General features: G+C 39.0%; 1 protein-coding gene across 1 annotated transcript; it reads left to right on the top strand.

Moving 5' to 3' along the window:
• Positions 1-8,820: 8,820 nt before the first annotated feature.
• LOC102264650 (trace amine-associated receptor 6) lies at positions 8,821-12,227 on the top strand. Its single transcript, XM_070376454.1, has 2 exons — positions 8,821-8,879; positions 11,141-12,227. Exons 1-2 carry the CDS (start codon positions 8,821-8,823, stop codon positions 12,225-12,227), a joined length of 1,146 nt encoding a protein of 381 aa, XP_070232555.1.
• Positions 12,228-21,534: the final 9,307 nt, after the last annotated feature.

Here is a 21,534-nt window from a genome sequence, read left to right as displayed (position 1 = left end):
GGTACCAAGACTAGAGAATGTATATTTCTGTATTTTTAAATAATTTTTAAAATAAATTTCTTGATTCTATTCTAATTTTATTTTGTAGCAATCAGATATCAAGTTTGAAAAATCAGAGCATCATATCATTGGGACAGGGATGAATATATATCAAAATATCCTTGTTTATTTCTCTAATTTCTCATTTAATGTAAATCAATCATATATTAGGGATATCATTTCTGATTATTATTAAACAAATGCTATCAGTTGGTAAACCTTTCCTGAGATTGTGTATTATTTCTGATTTAATGTACTTGTGAGAAACTCTCTCATCTTTACTTGATGGTTAAAGATGAAACAAATGATTTAAAGGCACCCTAGACTGCTTAGCATTAGTTTACCCTCAACTCTTTAGTTCTGACAGTGAAAATCATCAATTTATTTGATTTACTGCTTTCAAAAATACAATCTTTGTTGTTGCTCAGTCACTAAGTCATGTTTGATTTGTCGCAACCCCATGGACTGCAGCATACCAGTCTTTTCTGTCCTTCACTATCTTCCAGAGTTTGCTCAAATTCATGTTCATTGAGTCTATGATGCTATCTAACCATCTCATCCTCTGTCTCTGTCACCCCCCTTCTCCTCCTGCCCTTAATCTCTCCTAGCATCCAGGTTTTTTCTGATGAATTGGCTCTTGTCATCAGGTGTGGCTCAGCTGGATAAGAATCTGCCTGCAATGTGGGAGATCTGGGTTCGATCCCTGGTTTGGGAAGATCCCCTGAAGAAGGGAAAGTCTACCCACTCCAGTATTCTGACCTAGAGAATTCCTCGACTCTATAGTCCATGAGGTTGCAAAGAGTCAGACACGACTGAGCAACTTTCACTTCACATCAAGTGACCAGAGTATTGGTGCTTCAGCTTTGACATCAGTTCCTTCCAATGAATATTCAGGGTTGATTTCCTTTAGGATTGACTGGTTTAATCTCCTTGCTGTCCAAGGAACTCTCAAGAGTCTTCTCCAGCACCACAATTGGAAATCATCAGTTCTTTGGTGCTCAACCTTCTTTATGGTCCAACTGTCACATCCATACATGACTACTGGAAAACCATAGCTTTGACCCTATGAACCTTTGTCAGCAAAATGATGTCTTTGCTTTTTATTATGCTGTCTAGGTTTATCATAGCTTTCCTTCCAAGGAGCAAGCATCTTTTAATTTCATGGCTGCAGTTACTGTCAGCAGTGATTTTGGAGCCCCCCCCTCCGATCCCTGCCGCCAGAAATAAAATCTGTCACTGCTTTGGCTTTTTTCCTATTCTATTTGCCATGAAGTGATGGAACCAGATGCCATGATTTTAGTTTTCTGAATGCTGAGTTGTAAGCCAGCTTTTCACTCTTCTCTTTCACCCTCATTCACAGGCTCTGTAGTTCCTCTTTACTTTCTGCCATTAGAATGGTATTATTGCATATCTGAGGTTATTGACATTTTTTCTTGGCAATCTTGATTCCAGTTTGCAATTCATCCATTCTGGCATTTCACATGCCAGGTTTACATATGCCAGATGTACACATGCCAGGACATTCAGATGTACTCTGATTATAAGTTTAATAAGCAGAGTAACAATATACAGCTTTGTCTTTCTGCTTTCCCAATTTTGAACCAGTCCTTTGTTCCATGTCCGGTTCTAACTGTTGCTTCTTGTCCTGCACACAGGTTTTTCAGGAGACAGGTAAGGTGGTAAGGTGTTACCATCTCTTGAATAATTTCCCACAATTTGTTGAACCATACAGTCAAAGGCTTTCATGAAATCAATGAAGGAGAAGTAGATATTTTTCTGGACTCTCCTTGCTTTCTCTGTGATCCAAAAAATTTTGGCAATTTGATCTCTGGTTCTTCTGCCTTTTCTAAACCCAGTTTTTATATCCAGAAGTTCTCGGTTCACTGTTGAAGCCTAGCTTGAAGGATTTTGAGCATAACCTTACTAGCATGTTAAATGAACACAATTGTATGGTAGTACAATTCTCGGGTGAACATTCTCTGGCATTGCCATTTTTTGGAGTTGGTTTGAAAACTGACCTTTTCCAGTCCTGTGGCCACTGCTAAGTTTTCCAAATTTGCTGGCATATTGAGTGCAGCACATTCACAGCATCAGATTTAAGGATTTAAAATAGCTCAGCTGGAATTCCATTGCCTCCACTAGCTTTGTTCCTTGTAATGCTTCCTAAGGCCCAGTTGACTTCTCACTGCAGGATGTCTAGCTCTAGGTGACTGACCACACCATCGTGGTTAATGCGAGTCATTAAGACCTTTTATATATAGTTATTCTGTATATTCTTGCCACCTCTTCTTAATATCTTCTGCTTCTGTTAGGTCCTTACCATTTCTGTCCATTATCATGCCCATCCTTGGGTGAAATGTTCCCTCGATATCTCCTGTTTTCTTGAAGAGAACTCTAGTCTTTCCCAGTCTGTTGTTTTCCTCTATTTCTTTGCATTGTTCATTTTAAAAGGCCTTCTAATCTCTCTTTGATATTCCTGGAACTCTTCATTCAGTTGGGTATATCCTTCCTTTCCTCCTTTGCTCTTCACTCCTCTTCTTTCATCAGCTATTTGTGAAACCTCCTCAGACAACCACTTTGCCTTCTTCAGTGCAGTAACTTTCTCTAATCCTGTGCCACAAGATATAGAGAAATCATTCTTCCTCGTTTTAAAAATGAAAAAGCTAAAATCAAAGTTTAAAAGTCTGCTGAATGTCATAAAGCTTCTGGATTCAAATAAGCACTCTAACATCTAGTTTAATGCATTTATACTTGTCTTTCTTTTGTTTTAGTAGACTTGCACATATATTAGACAAAACATTTAGTTTTACCACTTCCTTTCCTAGGTCAACATTCAATTCTGTCTATAATTATAAATATTTTAGAACTTTCTTATTGAGAAAACAACAAGCACTTGCCCTCATTTCTCTTCTTAATTTACTCTGGCTGTATGCGGGCTAGTCTATTGGCCTTTGTGTCAGCGAACACTTATTGAGTGTTACTGGTGTGTAACATGTGAGCTTTGGAACTGGCAGGGTACAACGATAAAAACCATCTAACCCTAAGAGTGCTGTCTAAATTATGGATCTTTCATTCAGCACTTGGGACCACCTTACCTCCCCCACTCAGTCTTCACAACAACTCCATGTACAAGGGAATATTTTTACTATATTATTATTACTTTACATCATAAATGAGGAACCTGGGGCATAAAGAAGTGAGTCTCATGCCCAAGGTGGCATATCCGTTAAACAATAGAGCCAGTATTCTGGCTTTCCAGGTGGTGCTAGTGGTAAATAATCTGCCTGCCAGTGCAGGAGACACGAGAGATGCAGGTTCGATCCCTGGGTTAGGAAGCTCCCTGGAGTAAGGACTGACAACCCAGTCAGGTATTCTGGAAAATTTCATGAACAGAGGAACCTGCCAGCCTGCATTCAATGGGACCGCAAAGAGTGAGATGTGGCTGAGTGTTCACACACACACACACACACACAGCCAGTATTCACATCCAGGGAGTCAGAAATTTAGTGAAATAACCAGTAAGTAAATTTTCTCCCCTGTTGCGGCCCAGCCACTGCCATCAAGTTTCTGGGAGCAATATGAAAACACGCTTTGTACTAATTATGTCAAAGGGAAAATTCTGTCATCATAAAGGAAAGGTTAGACAGAATTCTTTGGAGATATGGGGACACTGGTGGGAATAATTGATTTCCTGTGACATATCATTTCAACCTAGACCTCTTCATTATATATTTTACTGTATAAGGTTTCCCCCTCTAAGGGTGAAGGGAGCATCATTTAGATAAATTACATCTTAATTTCTATAGCAGGATTGGTCTGCACATCAAGCAAATACAAACAATCTTGTTGTTTCTATTAATAACTATTTGGTTCCTTTGAGCTGCTTCTCCACAGCAAGACTTCTACTTTCAAAACATTTCAAGGCACCTGAGTGTTACAAATTTGCAAATTGCATACAATTTTTTCATGAATATCATATATTATTATGATAAAGAATGATTGTATTTGCAAATCATGTGCTCCTTTAATAGCTCATATATTAACAGTACCTTTATAATTTTATTTTTATTTTATTTTATTTTATTTGACTGTACCAGGTCTTAGTTGCAGCATGTGGGATCTAATTCCCCAACCAGGAACTGAAAGCAGGCTCCCTGAATTGGGAATGGAGAGTCTTAGCCACTGGACAACTAGGGAAGTCCCAGCAGTACCTGGTAACGTGTGTCTTCATTTCTTCATGAATGAAAAGCGAGAACAATAGAGGTTGTAAATGTATATCTACATAGCCCCTGCCTTCTCAGGAACCACTTTGTTCATTTGTCTGTTACACTGCTTTCTGCTTTCTGATGATCTGTTTGGTATACTGTGTGCCCCTCTCTCCCCAAATGTGTGCTCCTCAGAGGAAGATAACCAGCTCTTCATATGAATACCTCTAAGATGGACCTCCCACTATATGTGGAATATAGGAGAGAGTCAAACACTAGAGTAGCAAATAGCATAGATTCCTCTAATAAGTTTTGATGAGTAGCAAAAACAATATAGAAAGACTCAGCACAACTCTTTTCATAGTCGATGTTAGATATTGCTTTTTTTTTTTTTGCATTTTATTTTTTTAATATATGTGGTTGATTTCTCAGATATCTGCTTCTATTGGAAGAGATTTCACTGTCTCAAAAGTTTGGAATTGACCAGAGGCTGCCTGGTTTATTTTTAGGGTTATTCTATGCAACCTTTGTTATTAAAAAGACTAATGTCTCAGGATGGTAGTTCTTAGAAACTTGGGTTTCAGAAATAAGAAAATTTGTAAAAAAAAAAAAAAAAATTCAAGGAACCAACAGATAGTTGCCAAATATAAACTTTGCCAACTCAGGACATCATAGACAGCAGCAGCAACAGTAGCAGGGACAGCTTTATGTTTTGCCTGAATTTCACAGAAGAAAGGAGAAGGCAATGGCACCCGACTCCAGTACTCTTGCCTGGAAAATCCCATGGACGGAGGAGCCTGGTAGGCTGCAGTCCATGGGGTCGCTAGGAGTCGGACACGACTGAGCAACTTCACTTTCACTTTTCACTTTCATGCATTGGAGAAGGAAATGGCAACCCACTCCAGTATTCTTGCCTGGAGAATCCCAGGGACGGCGGAGCCTAGTGGGCTGCCATCTATGGGGTTGCACAGAGTCGGAGACGACTGAGGTGACTTAGCCGTAGTAGCAGCACAGAAGAAAAGTATGTTTTAATATCAATATATAAGAAATAGATTATTTAAGAATAAAGGGCAGTTCTGTAAATTGAACAAACAATATGAGACATGCATTTTATTGTTCTCATTCTCCTCTGACCCCCAGACTGGTACTGATCCCCAGACTGGCATTTCAACATAAATGAATTAAAATTGAAAGACATTACAAAGAATAAATACTGAGATTTAACTTTACAAACATGTTTTCTTCTGTGTCAGTTCTGTGCACCTTTTAGGAACCTGGTCTTCATCTGAAGTCTCTGCTCTTTCACAGCAGAGCAATGAGGGGGCATCCTTTGCATTCTTCTTCATGGTGGTGGAGCATTCACCTTGCAACCTCCCAGAAACCCCTAAGGTCATCAGACTGTACCAGTCTTGCCTCTCTCCAATATTGTCAACATGGGCACAGGGTCCTTCTTCCTTTTTGCATCTTTATGTTAATTCTGAGCACTCCATCATCCTCTCCACAACTAAAATACATATATCTATACATATACATATATGTATATAAAACATTTAAAGTTATGAACACTTGCTCTGTTAAATACTCAAGATGTGCTTTAGCAATCAGATTAGATCATATCTGTCGCTCAGTTGTGTCCGACTCTTTGCGACCCCATGAATCGCAGGACGCCAGGCTTCCCTGTGCATCACCAACTCCCGGAGTTCACTGACACTCATGTCCATTGAGTCAGTGATGCCATCCAGCCATCTCATCCTGTCGTCCCCTTCTCCTCCTGCCCCCAATCCCTCCCAGCATCAGAGTCTTTTCCAATGAGTCAACTCTTCCACTGAGGTGGCCAAAGTACTGGAGTTTCAGCTTCAGCATCATTCCTTCCAAAGAAATCCCAGGGCTGATCTCCTTCAGAATGGACTGCTTGGATCTCCTTGCAGTCCAAGGGATTCTCAAGAGTCTTCTCCAACACCATAGTTCAAAAGAATCAATTCTTTGGCGCCAAGCGTTCTTCACAGTCCAACTCTCACATCCATACATGACCACAGGATAAACCATAGCCTTGACTAGACGGACCTTTGTTTAATTTTGAATATGCTATCTAGGTTATTTCCTTCCTAGGAGTAAGCGTCTTTTAATTTCATGGCTGCAGTCACCATCTGTAGTGATTTTGGAGCCCAGAAAAATAAAGTCTGACACTGTTTCCACTGTTTCCCTATCTATTTCCCATGAAGTGGTGGGACCGGATGCCATGATCTTCGTTTTTCTGAATGTTGAGCTTTAAGCCAACTTTTTCACTCTCCACTTTCACTTTCATCAAGAGGCTTTGAGTTCCTCTTCACTTTCTGCCATAAGGGTGGTGTCATCTGCATATCTGAGGTTATTGAGATTTCTAGCAATCTTGATTCCAGCTTGTGTTTCTTCCAGTCCTCCGTTTTCATGATGTACTCTAATAAATTAAATAACAGGGTCAATATACAGCCTTGACCAACTGCTTTTCCTATTTGGAACCAGTCTGTTGTTTCATGTCCAGTTCTAACTGTTGCTTCCTGACCTGCATACAAATTTCTCAAGAGGCAGATCAGGTGGTCTGATATTTCCATCTCTTGAAGAATTTTCCACAGTTTATTGTGATCCACACAGTCAAAGGCTTTGGCATAGTCAATAAAGCAGAAATAGATGTTTTTTCTGGAACTCTCTTGCTTTTTCCATGATCCAGAGGATGTTGGCAATTTGATCTCTGGTTCCTCTGCCTTTTCTAAAACCAGCTTGAACATCAGGAAGTTCACAGTTCACATTGCAGAAGCCTGGCTTGGAGAATTTTGAGCATTACTTTACTAGCATGTGAGATGAGTGCAATTGTGTGGTAGTTTGAGCATTCTTTGGCATTGCCTTTCTTAGGGATTGTAATGAAAACTGACCTTTTGCAATCCTGTAGCCACTGCTGAGTTTTCCAAATTTGCTGGCATGTTGAGTGCAGCACTTTCACAGCATCACCTTTCAGGATTTGAAATAGCTCAACTGGAATTCCATCACCTCCACTAGCTTTGTTCGTAGTGATGCTTTCTAAGGCCCACTTGACTTCACATTCCAGGATGTCTGGCTCTATGTCAGTGATCACACCATTGTAATTATCTGGGTCGTGAAGATCTTTTTTGTACAGTTCTTCTGTGTATTCTTGCCATCTCTTCTTAATATCTTCTGCTATTGTTAGGTCTGTACCATTTCTGTCGTTTATCGAGCTCATCTTTGCATGAAATGTTCCTTTGGTATCTCTGATTTTCTTGAAGAGAGTAGAAGTCTTTCCCATTCTGTTGTTTTCTCTATTTCTTTGCATTGATCACTAAAAGAATTTCAAAATCTCTTCTTGCTATTCTTTGGAACTCTGCATTCAGATGTTTATATCTTTCCTTTTCTCCTTTGCTTTTCCCTTCTCTTCTTTTCACAGCTATTTGTAAGGCCTCCCCAGACAGCCATTTTGCTTTTTTTGCATTTCTTTTCTATGGGAATGGTCTTGATCCCTGTCCAGTACTGAACCTCATTCCATAATTCATCAGGCACTCTGTCTATCAGATCTAGGCCCTTAAATCTATTTCTCACTTCCACTGTGTAATCATAAGGGATTTGATTTAGGTCATACCTGAATGGTCTAGTGGTTTTCCCTACTTTCTTCAATTTAATAATAATCATCATACTAACTCTTTGTTGAAGGTAAAATTATCGTCCCCATTTCACAGCTGAAAATACTGAGACCTGGGCCAGTTATGAAGTTGGGGAAAGCCTGAATTCAATCCTAGGACAACTGGATCTAGAGTCTGTGCTCTTGACCATGCACTAATCTGCCTCATAGTTTCTAGAAATTCTCTCCTTCTAGAATATCACCTCCACCCTGCCTCTGTCCTTACTTAGGACTTGTAGATTTACTAGATACAATCTTTTATCTGAAACCCCTAAACTTGTAGAATTCAGACTCTTTTACTTTTTCATTTAAAAGGCCTATCCATTAAATATTTGGAATATACCAGTGGATATTGTGAAGCACTTGTCATCAATGAATTATTTCCTCATCAATACTCAGATAGTCAAAAGAATATTAATGTATCTGCATGAATATTCAGATAGACTGATAAGAAATTAACACTAGAAATAGCCTCATGCAAGTGTTTGTCAACAAATTAATTAGAAACAACCTTTCAATGTTATAGATTTTAGAATTTTAGAATATGGACCTGTACTTGAAATCCCTCCAATTTGGGTATCTAATCACTGACACCAGTCTTTCCAGCTCACTTGCTCTAGGAAGCCAACTGCATTCTACCTTCACCTCTTGCTTACAGGCATTCATCACTTACCCACCTTCAGTGTCAGCACCGTCATTCTACTCAGTCCTTAGAAGTGAAGTTATAAACTGGAAGGAAAGATCCTGTACTTGTTTTATTATTTTTACTAATGGTTATTATATCTCTAACTCTACTATGCTATACTAACCTGTACTATTCTATATTATTGGTAATGTAGTATAGTAATTAATTGGACTTAAGCATAAGTTGAGTCTTTTCCTACCTTACCTCTATTCAGACAGCTCTTTATGGTGGGTATTATTACTCCCAAATCAGAGCTGAGCAATCTGATGCCAGGAGAGTTCAGGTAAGCTGTTCAAGATTACATATCCAGGATTTACCCTTGGTACTTTCTGAATCAAACCCCTGTACAATCATTCTCCAGGGACATTGCCTTCCCAGCTTAGAAGGTAGGCTCCCCCTATAGCTTATACCAAACTCGTGTATTGTAGCTCATCACTTTTTCAGAAATGGCATAAAGAGTAGAAATCAAACTCAATGACAGTTGGCAGAATAACAAAAGATCTCTTCAAAATAATAGTGCAGTTGATAATAAAGCTCTCCAAAGTACCAGCAGCTCTACTCACTGGCCTCATTCCAAACAGCTGTCCTCTCCAGCTCAGTTCCTCATCACCTCTCTGACCTTGGCTGACTTTTTGGTGGGTGGTGGTTCTGACACTCAGCACAGTGAGGAGAATGAAAGGAGACCCTGGTGGTCCAATGGTTAATACTCCATGCTTCCAATGCCAGGACATGGAAGCAACATTACTGTCTATCTATAGATGAATGGATAAGGAAGATGGGTGACATATACACAAATTCACTAATTTCACATGCTATAAAGGTAAAGCTCAAAATCCTTCAAGCTAGGCTTCAACAGTACATGAATCGAAAACTTCCAGATGTACAAGCTGGATTTAAAATTTTCTGTACCTTCCACACAATTTTGTTTTGAACCTAAAACTCCTCTAAAAATATTTTGTTTAAAATGAACATAATTATACCTACAGTATCAGGTTATGACTGCTGATTGGCTGACAACAGACACTCTCATTGTTTGCAACTTGCCTTCAAAGCTGTGAAATCCAGCTTGTTGAATGACTTGTGTTGATTTTCATCCTTTGATACTTTGCTAAATTTTCTTCCTTGCCAACCATCTAATGGAAACCATCCAAGAGAGTGTCTTAGTTTCCCAGGCTGCCATACAAACAACCACAATCTTGCTGGCTCTATTCCCTCTCCAGAAATGTATTCTCTCCCAGTCCTGTAACCAAAGTCTGAAATCAAGGCATTGACAGGCCATGCTCCCCTCCCATGGCTCTGGGGAGAGTCATTCTCTACCTCTTCCAGCTTCTGATCCTCCAAGCATTCCTTGGTTTCTGGTGGCACCATTCCATTCTCTGCCTCCATTTTCACAGGGCCATCTTCTCTCCTCTCCCTGTTTCTCAAGTTCTGTTCCTTAGAAGGACACTGCTCTTAGATTTAATGCCCTTCTTCATAGTACAGGGTGATCTCTTTATTAAATTCGTGAAGGCCTCTTTCCCAAAGAAGATCTGATTTGGGGGGTTAGAACAAGGACATATCTTTTGCAAAGGTTGGGGCAGGGATAGCATGGAACCCACTGCAGAGGGGAATGGGAAGTCTTCTGTTTGTGAGTATCTCACAGAAGCAGGACTTGGGGGGTTTACACCCATTTCTCACATGGATGGAGAGACATTGCAATCTGCTTTCAGTGACAATACCCTAAGAACACAATGATCTTCTCTCTACCAGCGCTAACTGTAACAGAAGCTCAGAAAGCAAGATGTGTCTAAATACAACAAATGGAGCTTTCAGTGCTTTCATTGCAAGTTGCTCACAGTGTGTGTTCCTTTTTCTGTTTGTTGGTGTCCAGTGAAGATGCAAAGCTGATTCTTAACTGGAGAAAAAAGCCAAGTATTCACTGTCATTGCTCATACCCTCTTTTATCTTTGTAATAAAAACGCAAGAAAGTGTCCACAACGGAAGTGAGAATAGGGGAAATTTTCAAGTCTAAGAAGAAAAAAAAGTCTTTGGCTTTTTTTTTTTTTTTTTTTGTAGAAATGTAATGAGTAACCTAACTTAATGCGAGGAGTCATTTTGTAGAATAACCATCTTAATAATCACTCTTGAAAACAATCTTCCAATTTCACACGTTGCTCTACAGGGATTCCATCTAGGGATTTTCCTATAGATGGCATTTATTTATCTGCAAGGACTGTGTGCTTTAGGCAGTAATGCAGATAAACCTAACAGGAGATGATGCTTTCCGTCTACAATTACTTCTCATATCACACCCTGTTGAAAAGAGGAACTCTGGAGGTAAACATCTAAAAATATTTAGGACTTTACCAAATCAAGGAAACTAAGCATTAGTCAAAACTAACTCCTAGTGATCTTGGCCAATGTAATTTTTTGTATTTTATTTTGCTATTGAACACAATTCAGATTTATAGTAAAAAAAAAAAAAAAAAAAAAGGAAAATTGAAAAACAATAGTACTAATATGTGATAATTTCCTCAGGCATCCTACTGTATGTTTTTCCCTCAGAAGCATTGAAAGTCTGTGGAAATCGAGGACAGAATTCTTTGAATGTAAAGGGCAGATCATGAGCAACTTGTCCCCCACTGCAGCTGTGCAGCTCTGCTATGAGCACCTGAACGGATCCTGTGTGAAGACCCCCTACTCACCCGCATCCCGCGTGATTCTGTACATGGTGTATGGCTTTGGGGCTGTCCTGGCTGTGTTTGGAAACCTCCTGGTGATGACTGCCATCCTTCATTTCAAGCAGCTGCACTCACCAACCAATTTTCTCATTGCCTCTCTGGCCTGTGCAGACTTTCTAGTGGGAGTGACTGTGATGCCCTTCAGCATGGTCAGGTCTGTGGAGAGCTGCTGGTACTTTGGGCGAACTTTCTGCACTTTTCACACATGCTTTGATGCAGCATTTTGTTACTCTTCTCTCTTCCACCTGTCCTTCATCTCCATCGACAGGTACATTGCTGTTACTGACCCTCTGGTCTATCCCACCAAGTTCACGGTGTCTGTATCATGCATATGCATCAGCATCTCCTGGATCCTGCCCCTTACTTACAGTGGCGCCGTGTTCTACACGGGTGCCAATGAGAAAGGGCTAGAGGAATTGTCTCATGCCCTCAACTGTGCAGGAGGCTGTCAGACAGTTGTAAATCAAAACTGGGTATTGATAGATTTTCTGTCCTTCTTTATACCTACCCTTGTCATGATCATTCTCTACAGTAATATTTTTCTTGTGGCCAGACAACAGGCTAAAAAGATTGAAAATACTGGTAGCAAAACAGATTCATCATCAGACAGTTACAAATCCAGAGTAGCCAAGAGAGAGAGAAAAGCAGCTAAAACCCTGGGTATCACTGTCATAGCATTCATGATCTCGTGGTTACCATACAGTATTGACTCATTAATTGATGCCTTTATGGGCTTCATAACCCCGGCCTATATTTATGAGATTTGCTGTTGGTGTGCTTATTACAACTCAGCCATGAACCCCTTGATCTATGCTTTATTTTACCCTTGGTTTAGGAAAGCCATAAAAGTCATTGTGAGTGGTCGGGTTTTCAAGAATAGTTCAGCAAGCATGAATTTGTCCTCTGAATAAATGTAAGCCATTGGATTGAGGAAGTTGAAGATATCTTTACATTTTCCAAATGAAATGAATTTTTAAAAATCAAATAAGACTGTTACTGAAGAGAAAGCAAATTGCTTTTCCAATTTAATTGGATAAGTCAATATGTTTCAGTCTTGCTAGGATATTCACTTCCTGTTGCTTCTCCAAAATATTTATTTGACTCATAAATGTTAAATCCCTATTTGTTATCTAAAGTGGAGCTCACTCTGTACCCCAATAATGTAGAATAGTATAGGTTAGTATAGCATATTACAGTTAAAGATATAATAACCACTAGCAAAAACAATAAAACAAGTACAGGATCTTTCTTTCCAGTTTATAACTTCACTTCTAAGGCCTGAGTAGGATGGTGCTGACACTGAAGGTGAGTGAGTAATGAATGCCTGCAAGCAAGAGGTGAAAGGTGGAATGTAGTTGACACATTCCTCCTTCTGTTTTCTTTTTATTCCATTGACTCTTTCCTTTGTAACCTGAAAATGTCTTTTTCTTGATTTCCTCTTTTCTTTACAAAGACTTTCACTCACTTCCAACTTGTCAAAAACTTCTCTATGATGACTTTCACTGGGCTATTGTGGGTTTTTTTTTTTGCAATATAACTTATCAAATTGGCCAATATTAAAGAAGAGTTCATCAAACATAAAAATTAATATCAAAATAATCATAAATTTCATATTGATAATTTGAAAAATTTGAAATTAATTTGGTGATATATTGGGAGTTTGCCAATAACTGTGACATGAAATGCAGTGCTTGAAAGTGGCCTATTAAACTGGGGAAGAGAAACGGTACCGCAGTTTCAGTAGCATCACCTTTATACTTTACCTTCTTGCTGATGTGAACATCCTTGAGCATCTGAGAGAAATATATTTCTTAACTAATGGTTGACACAGTGGTCATATTTTCTAGTGTCCTAAAATCTGAGTACCACCCTGTTCTGTCAGTTAATTATTTCTCTCTTCAGGCCTTGATTACCTGTCATGCCTTTTCTAACAAGCTTACCTTTTCTTCGCTTTCAAAAGTTTCCTTGTTCCATGTTCCCTGTTAACGCCGTGTATTCCTTGTCTTTCTCTGGACTCAGTTTACTTTCACTGTGAGCAGCTTTTTCCTTGAACTCTGGTATTTCTGGACGTCCTAAAGGCCTCTAGCCCCGCACATCAGCCATCTCAAACTCAATGCGACGCTCGTATGTTACATTTAGTAGCATATTTTGTAACTGTGGGAAAAACTACGAACAAATGGTGAAATTACCGTAATAGTAGTTCTCATTTTGTGTAATAGTTTTCTTATTCCATGAGGTTTTTTGTTTTAACTTCCAGTGTTGACAGAGGGCAATTTCTGGTCATTTCTTTCCTATAAACTCTTTCAAGTTTGTACATTGTCCATGATAAAAATGACACTGTCTTTTATGTTATTAGGAAAAATGGATAATTTAGAAATGTTGATTTGGTATAAAATTTATTGAAAAAGTCTTAAGTATTTTGCCTCATGTATTTCACAAAACCAAAACTGTTTTCTTCCAGATGTTAAAAGTCTAGAAGATAACATAGTTTTTATAGTTTGGATTAGTGGACTCAGAACAGAAAATATGTTCTACATTTTTAAACTTAAAAAAAAAATAGAGCCATGACAAAGAAAAAAAGACAAACTTAGAAGCCATTGGTGCACACATGATGAAGAAAGTGTTAGTAACTTGAAAATGTAAAAGCTTGGATTTCTCTGGTGGTCCAGAGAAGACTCCATGCTTCCAATGTAGGGGATCAATTTCTGGCCTGGGAAGTTAAAAAAAATGTAAAAGCCCTTTACAAAACAGACAGACAGAGAGAGACAAACATCCCACTAAACAAATAAATATGCAATTTTACAGAGATGTGGCTAAGGAATACACTAAAAGGTCAAGTGTGCAAATAATCAAATAATGCTAAAAAATGTAATAGAGTTTCAGATTGCAAAATGGCAAACTTTATATGACTCAGTAATATCTATTAATAATTAGAGTGTGGGAAATGAGCACTCTCATGAGAACTGAGCATGCTTATATACATTTAAGGGAAATATAATTTAGTATTTTCTTTGTGAGAAGGATTAAGATATTTATGTAAAATTTCAAATTGTGTATGTCACTTGACTCTATAATTCTGTTCCTGGCAAGTAATCCTAAGAAAAGAGTCAGGCAAGTAACCAAACATGATAAGCATATTCATTGTATACCTCTCAATTACTAACTGGAGAAAAATGTAGATCAGTGTGGGATAAATTAAGTAAATATGGTCCATCTATGCAATAGAATGTTACAAAGCCAATAAAAAGCACTAATAAGTTCTGTATCAGTTCACATAAAAAGGCAACCACAATTTATTTTTTGACTCAAAACCAGAAAACTGTGACCCAGATTATAAAACAGCATATGCAATATGCCCCCCATATATATTTTATATATACCTCTATATGCTTGTACAAGGTTTAACTTTATATATAATGGACAGTGTGTGTGTACAGGGATCTAATTTATAATTTATCTCTATAGTTTCAATATTTGTGATGAAATAAATATATAAAAATTGATATTACCATACACTTCTCTATTCTTATCAATGCATTTGGGTTGGGTTTATGTGTTTATTTCTTTCATTTTAGGTGACTATCTTTTCAGTATGAATCTCTGATATACTATCTTCTTACTGAATGAAATTAAATAGTAGCTGCATGGGAAGAGTTAAGAGACCATATTTTAAAGTGATGTAAATATTTTAGGAGTTATATCTCAGTGTTGTTGAAGTGCTTAAAACATTTTTTTTTGTAGCAGTACTTTAAGATCCTACAACTCTTCCTATTTAACATTAATCAGAAGCTGTATTCAAAAGCTGTGGACTCTACCAAGAGTCATTCTTCTAACTTCTATTTGTGTTTCGCTTCTGCGCTATATGTCAATTCTTGAAAAGTGATAAACAGTAATAGTAGATGTGTTGGGTATAAGATGGGAGAGATCTCATTTTCTAATACAGGAAGGCAGAGTCTCTAGAGAATCATTGCACAGGAGTTTGAATCAGAAAGTGCTGAGGACAAATCCTGGCTTTGTGACGTTGGACAACTTCCATAACCTCTTCCAGCTGCAGATTTTTCACCCTTAATATGGGAATAATATTACCTCCGTATAGAGCTGTATGAGTTAGATAAGGTGGGAAAAGGACTCAACTTATAGTTGGAGCTGAGTTACTATATAGTAACCCATAACATGGTATGGTAAAGTACTTGATAGATAATCATTAACAAAATAAGACAAGTTCAGAATCTTCTCTTCCAACTACAAATTTTAAGGAATGATTAGAATGATGGTTGCTGATATTTAAGGTGGGTGAGGAAGCAAGTGATGAAAGTAAAGTGAGAGGAAGTGAGAGGTAAAGTGACTAGTAGCTGGCTTTCTAGAGCTAGTGAGACTGAAAGGCAGGTGTCACGGATCATATACCCAAACTGGAGAGATTTCAGGTTTTGGCACAAGTCCACATCCTGAAATTCCAAAAGTAAAAATATTGGAAGTTAGTGTCTGATTAATTTGGTGACAAACACTGACATGAAGTTATTTCTAATGTTTATTTCTGACCAGCCCTTCTGAAGGTTCATGCTTTGGTGCAGAGATAATAGTGTTGATGACAAATGCTTCACATACTTCACTAGTACATTCAAAATATTTAACAGAAGTGCCTTTTTCACCTAAAAAAAATTTCCAATTTCCAGAAGTCCCAAGGGTTTCAGATAAGATTGTAGTTTGTAGATTACAAGTCCTAGGTTACAACTGCGGTAGGGTGGTGGTGATATCCTGAAAGGAAAGGATTTTATGGAGGCAGCTTTAGCATATGGACAGAACACAGAGTCCACTCAGTCTGCCTAAGACTGTCTCCAGACTCTCCCCAACTTTGTAACCTCCTAGGCCTTAGTATTCTCAGCTGTGAAATGGGGATAATAATACTAGCTTCATTGGAGGCTTACTGTGATGACTATTGAGGTAAACACTTCTAAAGCACATGGTTTAGTACTTAATATAGCAAGTGTTTATGTTTAAAATATAATAAATACTGAGAGTAGAACTAGTGAGAATGACAGAGTGCTGGGTATTAAAATTAAGGAGCAAAAATAGAAAGAAGGATGTGTTGACAGTATTGGAGAGAGGCGAGACTGGTACGGTGTAATGACCTTGGGGGGACTGGGGTGATGGAGGGTGAATGCTCCACCACCATGAGGAATACAGAGGATGCCACTTCATTTGCTCTGACACCAGACAGCAGAGTCCTCAGGTGAAGACCAGGTTCCTAAAAGTTACAGAGAACCTGCACAGAAGGAAATATGTTTGTAAAGTTATATCTCGGTATTTACTCTTTGTAATACTGTCTTTTAATCTTAATTCAGTTATGTTGAAATGCCAGTCTGGGAATCAGTGCTGAACTACAGCAAACTTTTCATTGGTCAGAAGGAAAAAATGAGGAAAAAAAAAGAACAATGAGGTATGTGTCTCATAATGGAAAATTTATTCAATTTACAAGACTGTTGTTTCTTCTTAGATTATGTTGTTCCTAAATTTTGGTATTAAAACACTTTTATAAAATTATGGGAAGGGCATGAACATTGTTCCCACAGTTATTATTGCTATTTATCTTTATTTGGCAAGTTAAACTTGGATAATTATCTATTGGTTCCTTTAATTTTTATCAATTTTTTTTTTATTTCTGAAGCCCAAGTTTCCAGCAACCAGTTTCATAACATTAGTATTTTTAATATCAAAGGTGGTATTTTCAGCAGGTAAGTCTTTTATTATGCCTCTCTGACAAACCAGGGCAACACTGGTCAATTCCAAACATTACACTCAGTGAAGTAACAATGAGTGGTAATAAACTTGACATGATCCAAGGGAAGGAGAAGTCCAAGAAACCAGCTGCATAGAAGAAGCAATGTGAAACATCTACTATAAAAGGGAAGAATTGTCCTGCATTTTTTTCGCATTTTTTTTTTTTTTTTTTTTGCTACAACTCTGAAGCCTCTTGATGAAAGTGAAAGAAGAGAGTGAAAAAGTTGGCTTAAAGCTCAATATTCAGAAAACTAAGATCATGGCATCAGGTCCCATCACTTCATGGCAAATAGATGGGGAAACAGTGGCTGACTTTATTTTTCTGGACTCCAAAATCACTGCGGATGGTTATTGCAGCCATGAAACTAAAAGACGCTTACTCCTTGGAAGGAAAGTTATGACCAACCTAGACAGCATATTAAAAAGCAGACATTACTTTGCCAGCACAGGTCTGTCTAGTCAAGGCTATGGTTTTTCCAGTAGTCATGTATGGATGTCAGAGTTGGACTATAAAGAAAGCTGAGTGCAGAAGAATTGATGCTTTGAACTGTGGTTGTTGGAGAAGACTCTTGAGAGTCCCTTGGACTGCAAGGAGATCCAACCAGTCCATCCTAAAGGAGATCAGTCCTGGGTGTTCATTGGAAGGACTGATGTTGAAGCTGAAACTCCAATACTTTTGCCACCTCATGCAAAGAGTTGACTCATTTGAAAAGACCCTGATGCTGGGAAGGATTGAGGGCAGGAGGAGAAGGGGATGACAGAGGATGAGATGGTTGGATGGCATCACCGACACAATGGACATGGGTTTGGGTGGACTCTGGGAGTTGGTGATGGACAGGGAGGCCTGGCATGCTGCGGTTCATGGGGTCGCAAAGAGTCAGACATGACTGAGCGACTGAACTGAAGTATATTACAGGAATCTAGGTTCTTTTAGGTTAGTCCCTAAAGAGAACTCATGTCATGTTGAGATGAGATGTAAATTGGAGGCTCTAAGCAACCTAGATGTCCATCAGCAGACGAATGGATAAGAGACTGTGGTACATATACACAATGGAGTATTACTCAGCCATTAAAAAGAATGCATTTGAATCAGTTCTAATGAGGTGGATGAAACTGGAGCCTATTATACAGAGTGAAGTAATCCAGAAAGAAAAACACCAATATAGTATACTAACGCATATATATGGAATTTAGAAAGATGGTAACAATAACCCTGTATGTGAGACAGCAAAAGAGACACAGATGTATAGAACAGTCTTTTGGACTCTGTGGGAGAGGGAGAGAGTGGGATGATTTGGGAGAATGGCATTGAAAAACATGTATATATCATATATGAAATGAATGCCAGTCCAGGTTCCATGTATGATACAGGATGCTTGGGGCTGGTGCACTGGTATGACCCAGAGGGATGCTATGGGGAGGGAGGTGGGAGGGGGGTTCAGGATGGGGAACATGTGTACACCCGTGGCAGATTGTTGTTGATATATGGCAAAACCAATACAATAGTGTAAAGTAATTAACCTCCAATTAAAATAAATAAATTTATATTTAAAAAATAAATAAATAAATTGAGGCTCTTCCTAAGGCCTTCATAAGACCATCTTAAGTAAATGCATTTGCATCAGATAAAGATCAAGATTAGGCAGCAGTCACATTTCTCAAGGGGTTAGAGAACACTAGGCAGCATTTGGAGTCAAACTTTGGTTGTCTTGCATCATCTACAGTTTTCAGTCTCATATCTACATTGGACATTTGTTTACAGGCTTTGAACTTCTCTAAGACATTCCTCAACTTAAAGTCTGTTTAATAAATTCCCCAATGGCTAAGAATGTGAGGTATTCCTCAGTTATGATGAAAGTGGGAGAAAGATGCGTTAATGATGCTCTGTGGTCTTTCCAGTGCCCAAACTCAGAAGCTTGCTAATGAGAAGGGGAGAGACATATTTTGTACTCTTGTCTCTTTGGATTAGAGTCAAGAGGTAACCAAACATAAAGCAGGGTCAGAGTGTTAAACTATAAACAAACAGCCCTTGGCATTGGCCACTTTGATCAATGTATCTAATTTACAGTCTAAGCAATTCTTCAAGTTGGTGCCTAACTGAATCAGTTCTTACCTAGATTCACCATACAGTCCATTTGTATTTAACAAGTATTTCTTAGGAATGTGTATAACTGCTTATAGAATATTTTGGGGGTGAGAAACAGTACAAAATTACATTCTCTCCCATCACAGCCCAGTGTGCTCTAACATATCTTCCTTTTTATCCCTTCATGAGATTTCAGGCAGACCCCAGAGCTGTCCAGTCACTCTGAGTGTTAAAAATTTCCATTTTGATCTACACTAATTTAAAACCATAATCTCTATCAAATCGAGTATCTGCATTCTCACTGAACCCAGACTAGCCAAGCCTAAGTTTAAAACTGGATTTTAGGGAAACAGCATGTCTGATCATTTATTCCTTATCCCACCCTCCTTTTCTGCTCTATCCCATAGAGAGAAGAAGAGAGTAGAAGAAAAAGAGCAAAAAAATTAGGTTCCTTGTAAATCATTTTCTGTGCACCCCACCCAGTTCTTGCCTGGAAAATCCCATGGATGGAAGCCTGGTAGGCTGTAGTCCATTTAGTGGTCACAACTTCCCTTTCACTTCTGCTTTCATGCATTGAGATGAAAGCACTCCAGTGTTCTTGCCTGGAGAATCCCAGCAGCCCACTCCTGCATTCGCAGATGGACACATCTGAGGGGGCTGCAGGCATCCCTTCATTTAGTGGTCACAACTTCTGTGTATGAGCCTTCTAACAGCGGGTCCCCTGTCCATATCTGGGGGCTGATCAGTGCTGGTTTGGCGTCCCCAGGTCAGTGCTGGTTGGTTTGGCCTTTTTCAGCATCCTCCTCAAGTCCTGCAGGATGTGTCACAGTTGCCTGACACACCCTGAAGTGGGAGGGCTGAGGAAGGGCCAAACCAGACTGGCTTCCACTGGTCTCCAGACCTCATGAAACTGATGCATCTCTGGCACCTGAATCATTAACAGTATGGCCTTCTCTCCCCACTGGCCCATTTCTCCTCCCAGCCATCTCTCTCCATTTCTACTTTCCTCTGCTTAACATGGCTTTCCAGATGGTGCTAGTGGTAAAGAACCCACCTGCCAATGCAGGAGATGTAAGAGACTCAGGTTCAATCCCTGGGTGGGAAAGAATCCTTGGAGGAGGGCATGGCAACCCACTCCAATATTCTTGCCTGGAGAATCCCATGGACAGACGAGACTGGTGGGCTACAGTCTATAGGGTCGCAAAGAGTATGACATGACTGAGGTGACTTAGCATGCACGCACTGCTTAACACAAACACAGAGCAGGTCAGCAAGCAATTGAAGAAGCAGATTTAAACAGGCAATTAAGATTGAATCATCTTGCCAGTACCTTCTTCACTGGAGTAGTTTCCTGAACAAAGGACCCCAGAAGAAAAGTCTGCCTGGAGAGATTCTAAGGAGAAGTCAAGAGAGGTCAGCTGGATGGGGAGTTCACCCCACATTAGGGAACTGAACAGTGGGTGGATTCCCCCAAAAGAAGTTACATGTATACCTCATCACTGAGCCTACAGTTGGGCTTCTGCCACAATCAAGACATAGGTCATTAATACCATGACACTACAAGGCATGAGAACACAGCTTTCATCTCTTTATTAATACTCTTTTTATTCTTGTTCCATCCTGGAGGGTGGTTGGGGCTCCAAGCAGAAACTGGGAGTGAAAGGAAGAGGCCTAAGCCTGGATGGCACTCACTGGGGTAGGAAAGATAAGATTACTTAACTGGATGTGATTTTAAAGCTTTACTCTGAATTATAAAGACCTTATCATGACTTCATAAATTTTGGAAATTGAATGGAAAATAGTAATACCTTCCCAGAATGTTCTTAACATGTGGGGAAGGGAGAATCAATAGAGTAGATTTGCCTGCTCTAGGAGATAAATGGTAAAGCTGTTTTATGTTTGAGATGCACCAAGTTCAGACTGTCCCAAATCTAGTGACATATTCGATGGGCCAGACTTCCTAATCAGACTAGAAGGAAGGATGAAGCTAATGACTAGAGTTCTGTTCTTTTATGCTTTTCCTGAATAATTTGAAAACTTCTTCCCATCATCTCATTATAGATTTTCAGAAATCTCATTTATTTCTTAGAAAGTGAATAATAATTATTTAAACAATCACTCGGTACTTCTGAGTACATTCTTAATTTTCCCCTATTTAAGTTTTCATCATCAGAAGTAAATTTACTGTTGATGAAGTGCTCTTCAAAAAGTGACCATTTGATTTCTGGGTCAGTATTTAGGGCTGACATTTCAAAATGTGAAAAAATCCATCTGCTAAGACATGAGCAATGACTGGTCAGAAAGGATGCTCTTTTGAGAGATAGTTAATCTGTGGAGATGCCCACCTTTGCTTT

The sequence above is a fragment of the Bos mutus genome, chromosome 9 (genome assembly GCF_027580195.1).
Source record: "Bos mutus isolate GX-2022 chromosome 9, NWIPB_WYAK_1.1, whole genome shotgun sequence".
NCBI classification, from domain to species: domain Eukaryota; kingdom Metazoa; phylum Chordata; class Mammalia; order Artiodactyla; family Bovidae; genus Bos; species Bos mutus.
This window is presented reverse-complemented; position numbering and strand designations above follow the sequence as displayed.

What these genes read in the sequence shown, in the direction of transcription:
- LOC102264650 (XM_070376454.1), top strand. Translation starts at nt 8,821, where the DNA reads ATGGTGGGTATTATTACTCCCAAATCAGAGCTGAGCAATCTGATGCCA. An exon ending in CTGATGCCAGGAGAGTTCAG is followed by an intron (nt 8,880 to 11,140) that starts GTAAGCTGTTCA and finishes TTTTTCCCTCAG; the next exon opens with AAGCATTGAAAGTCTGTGGA.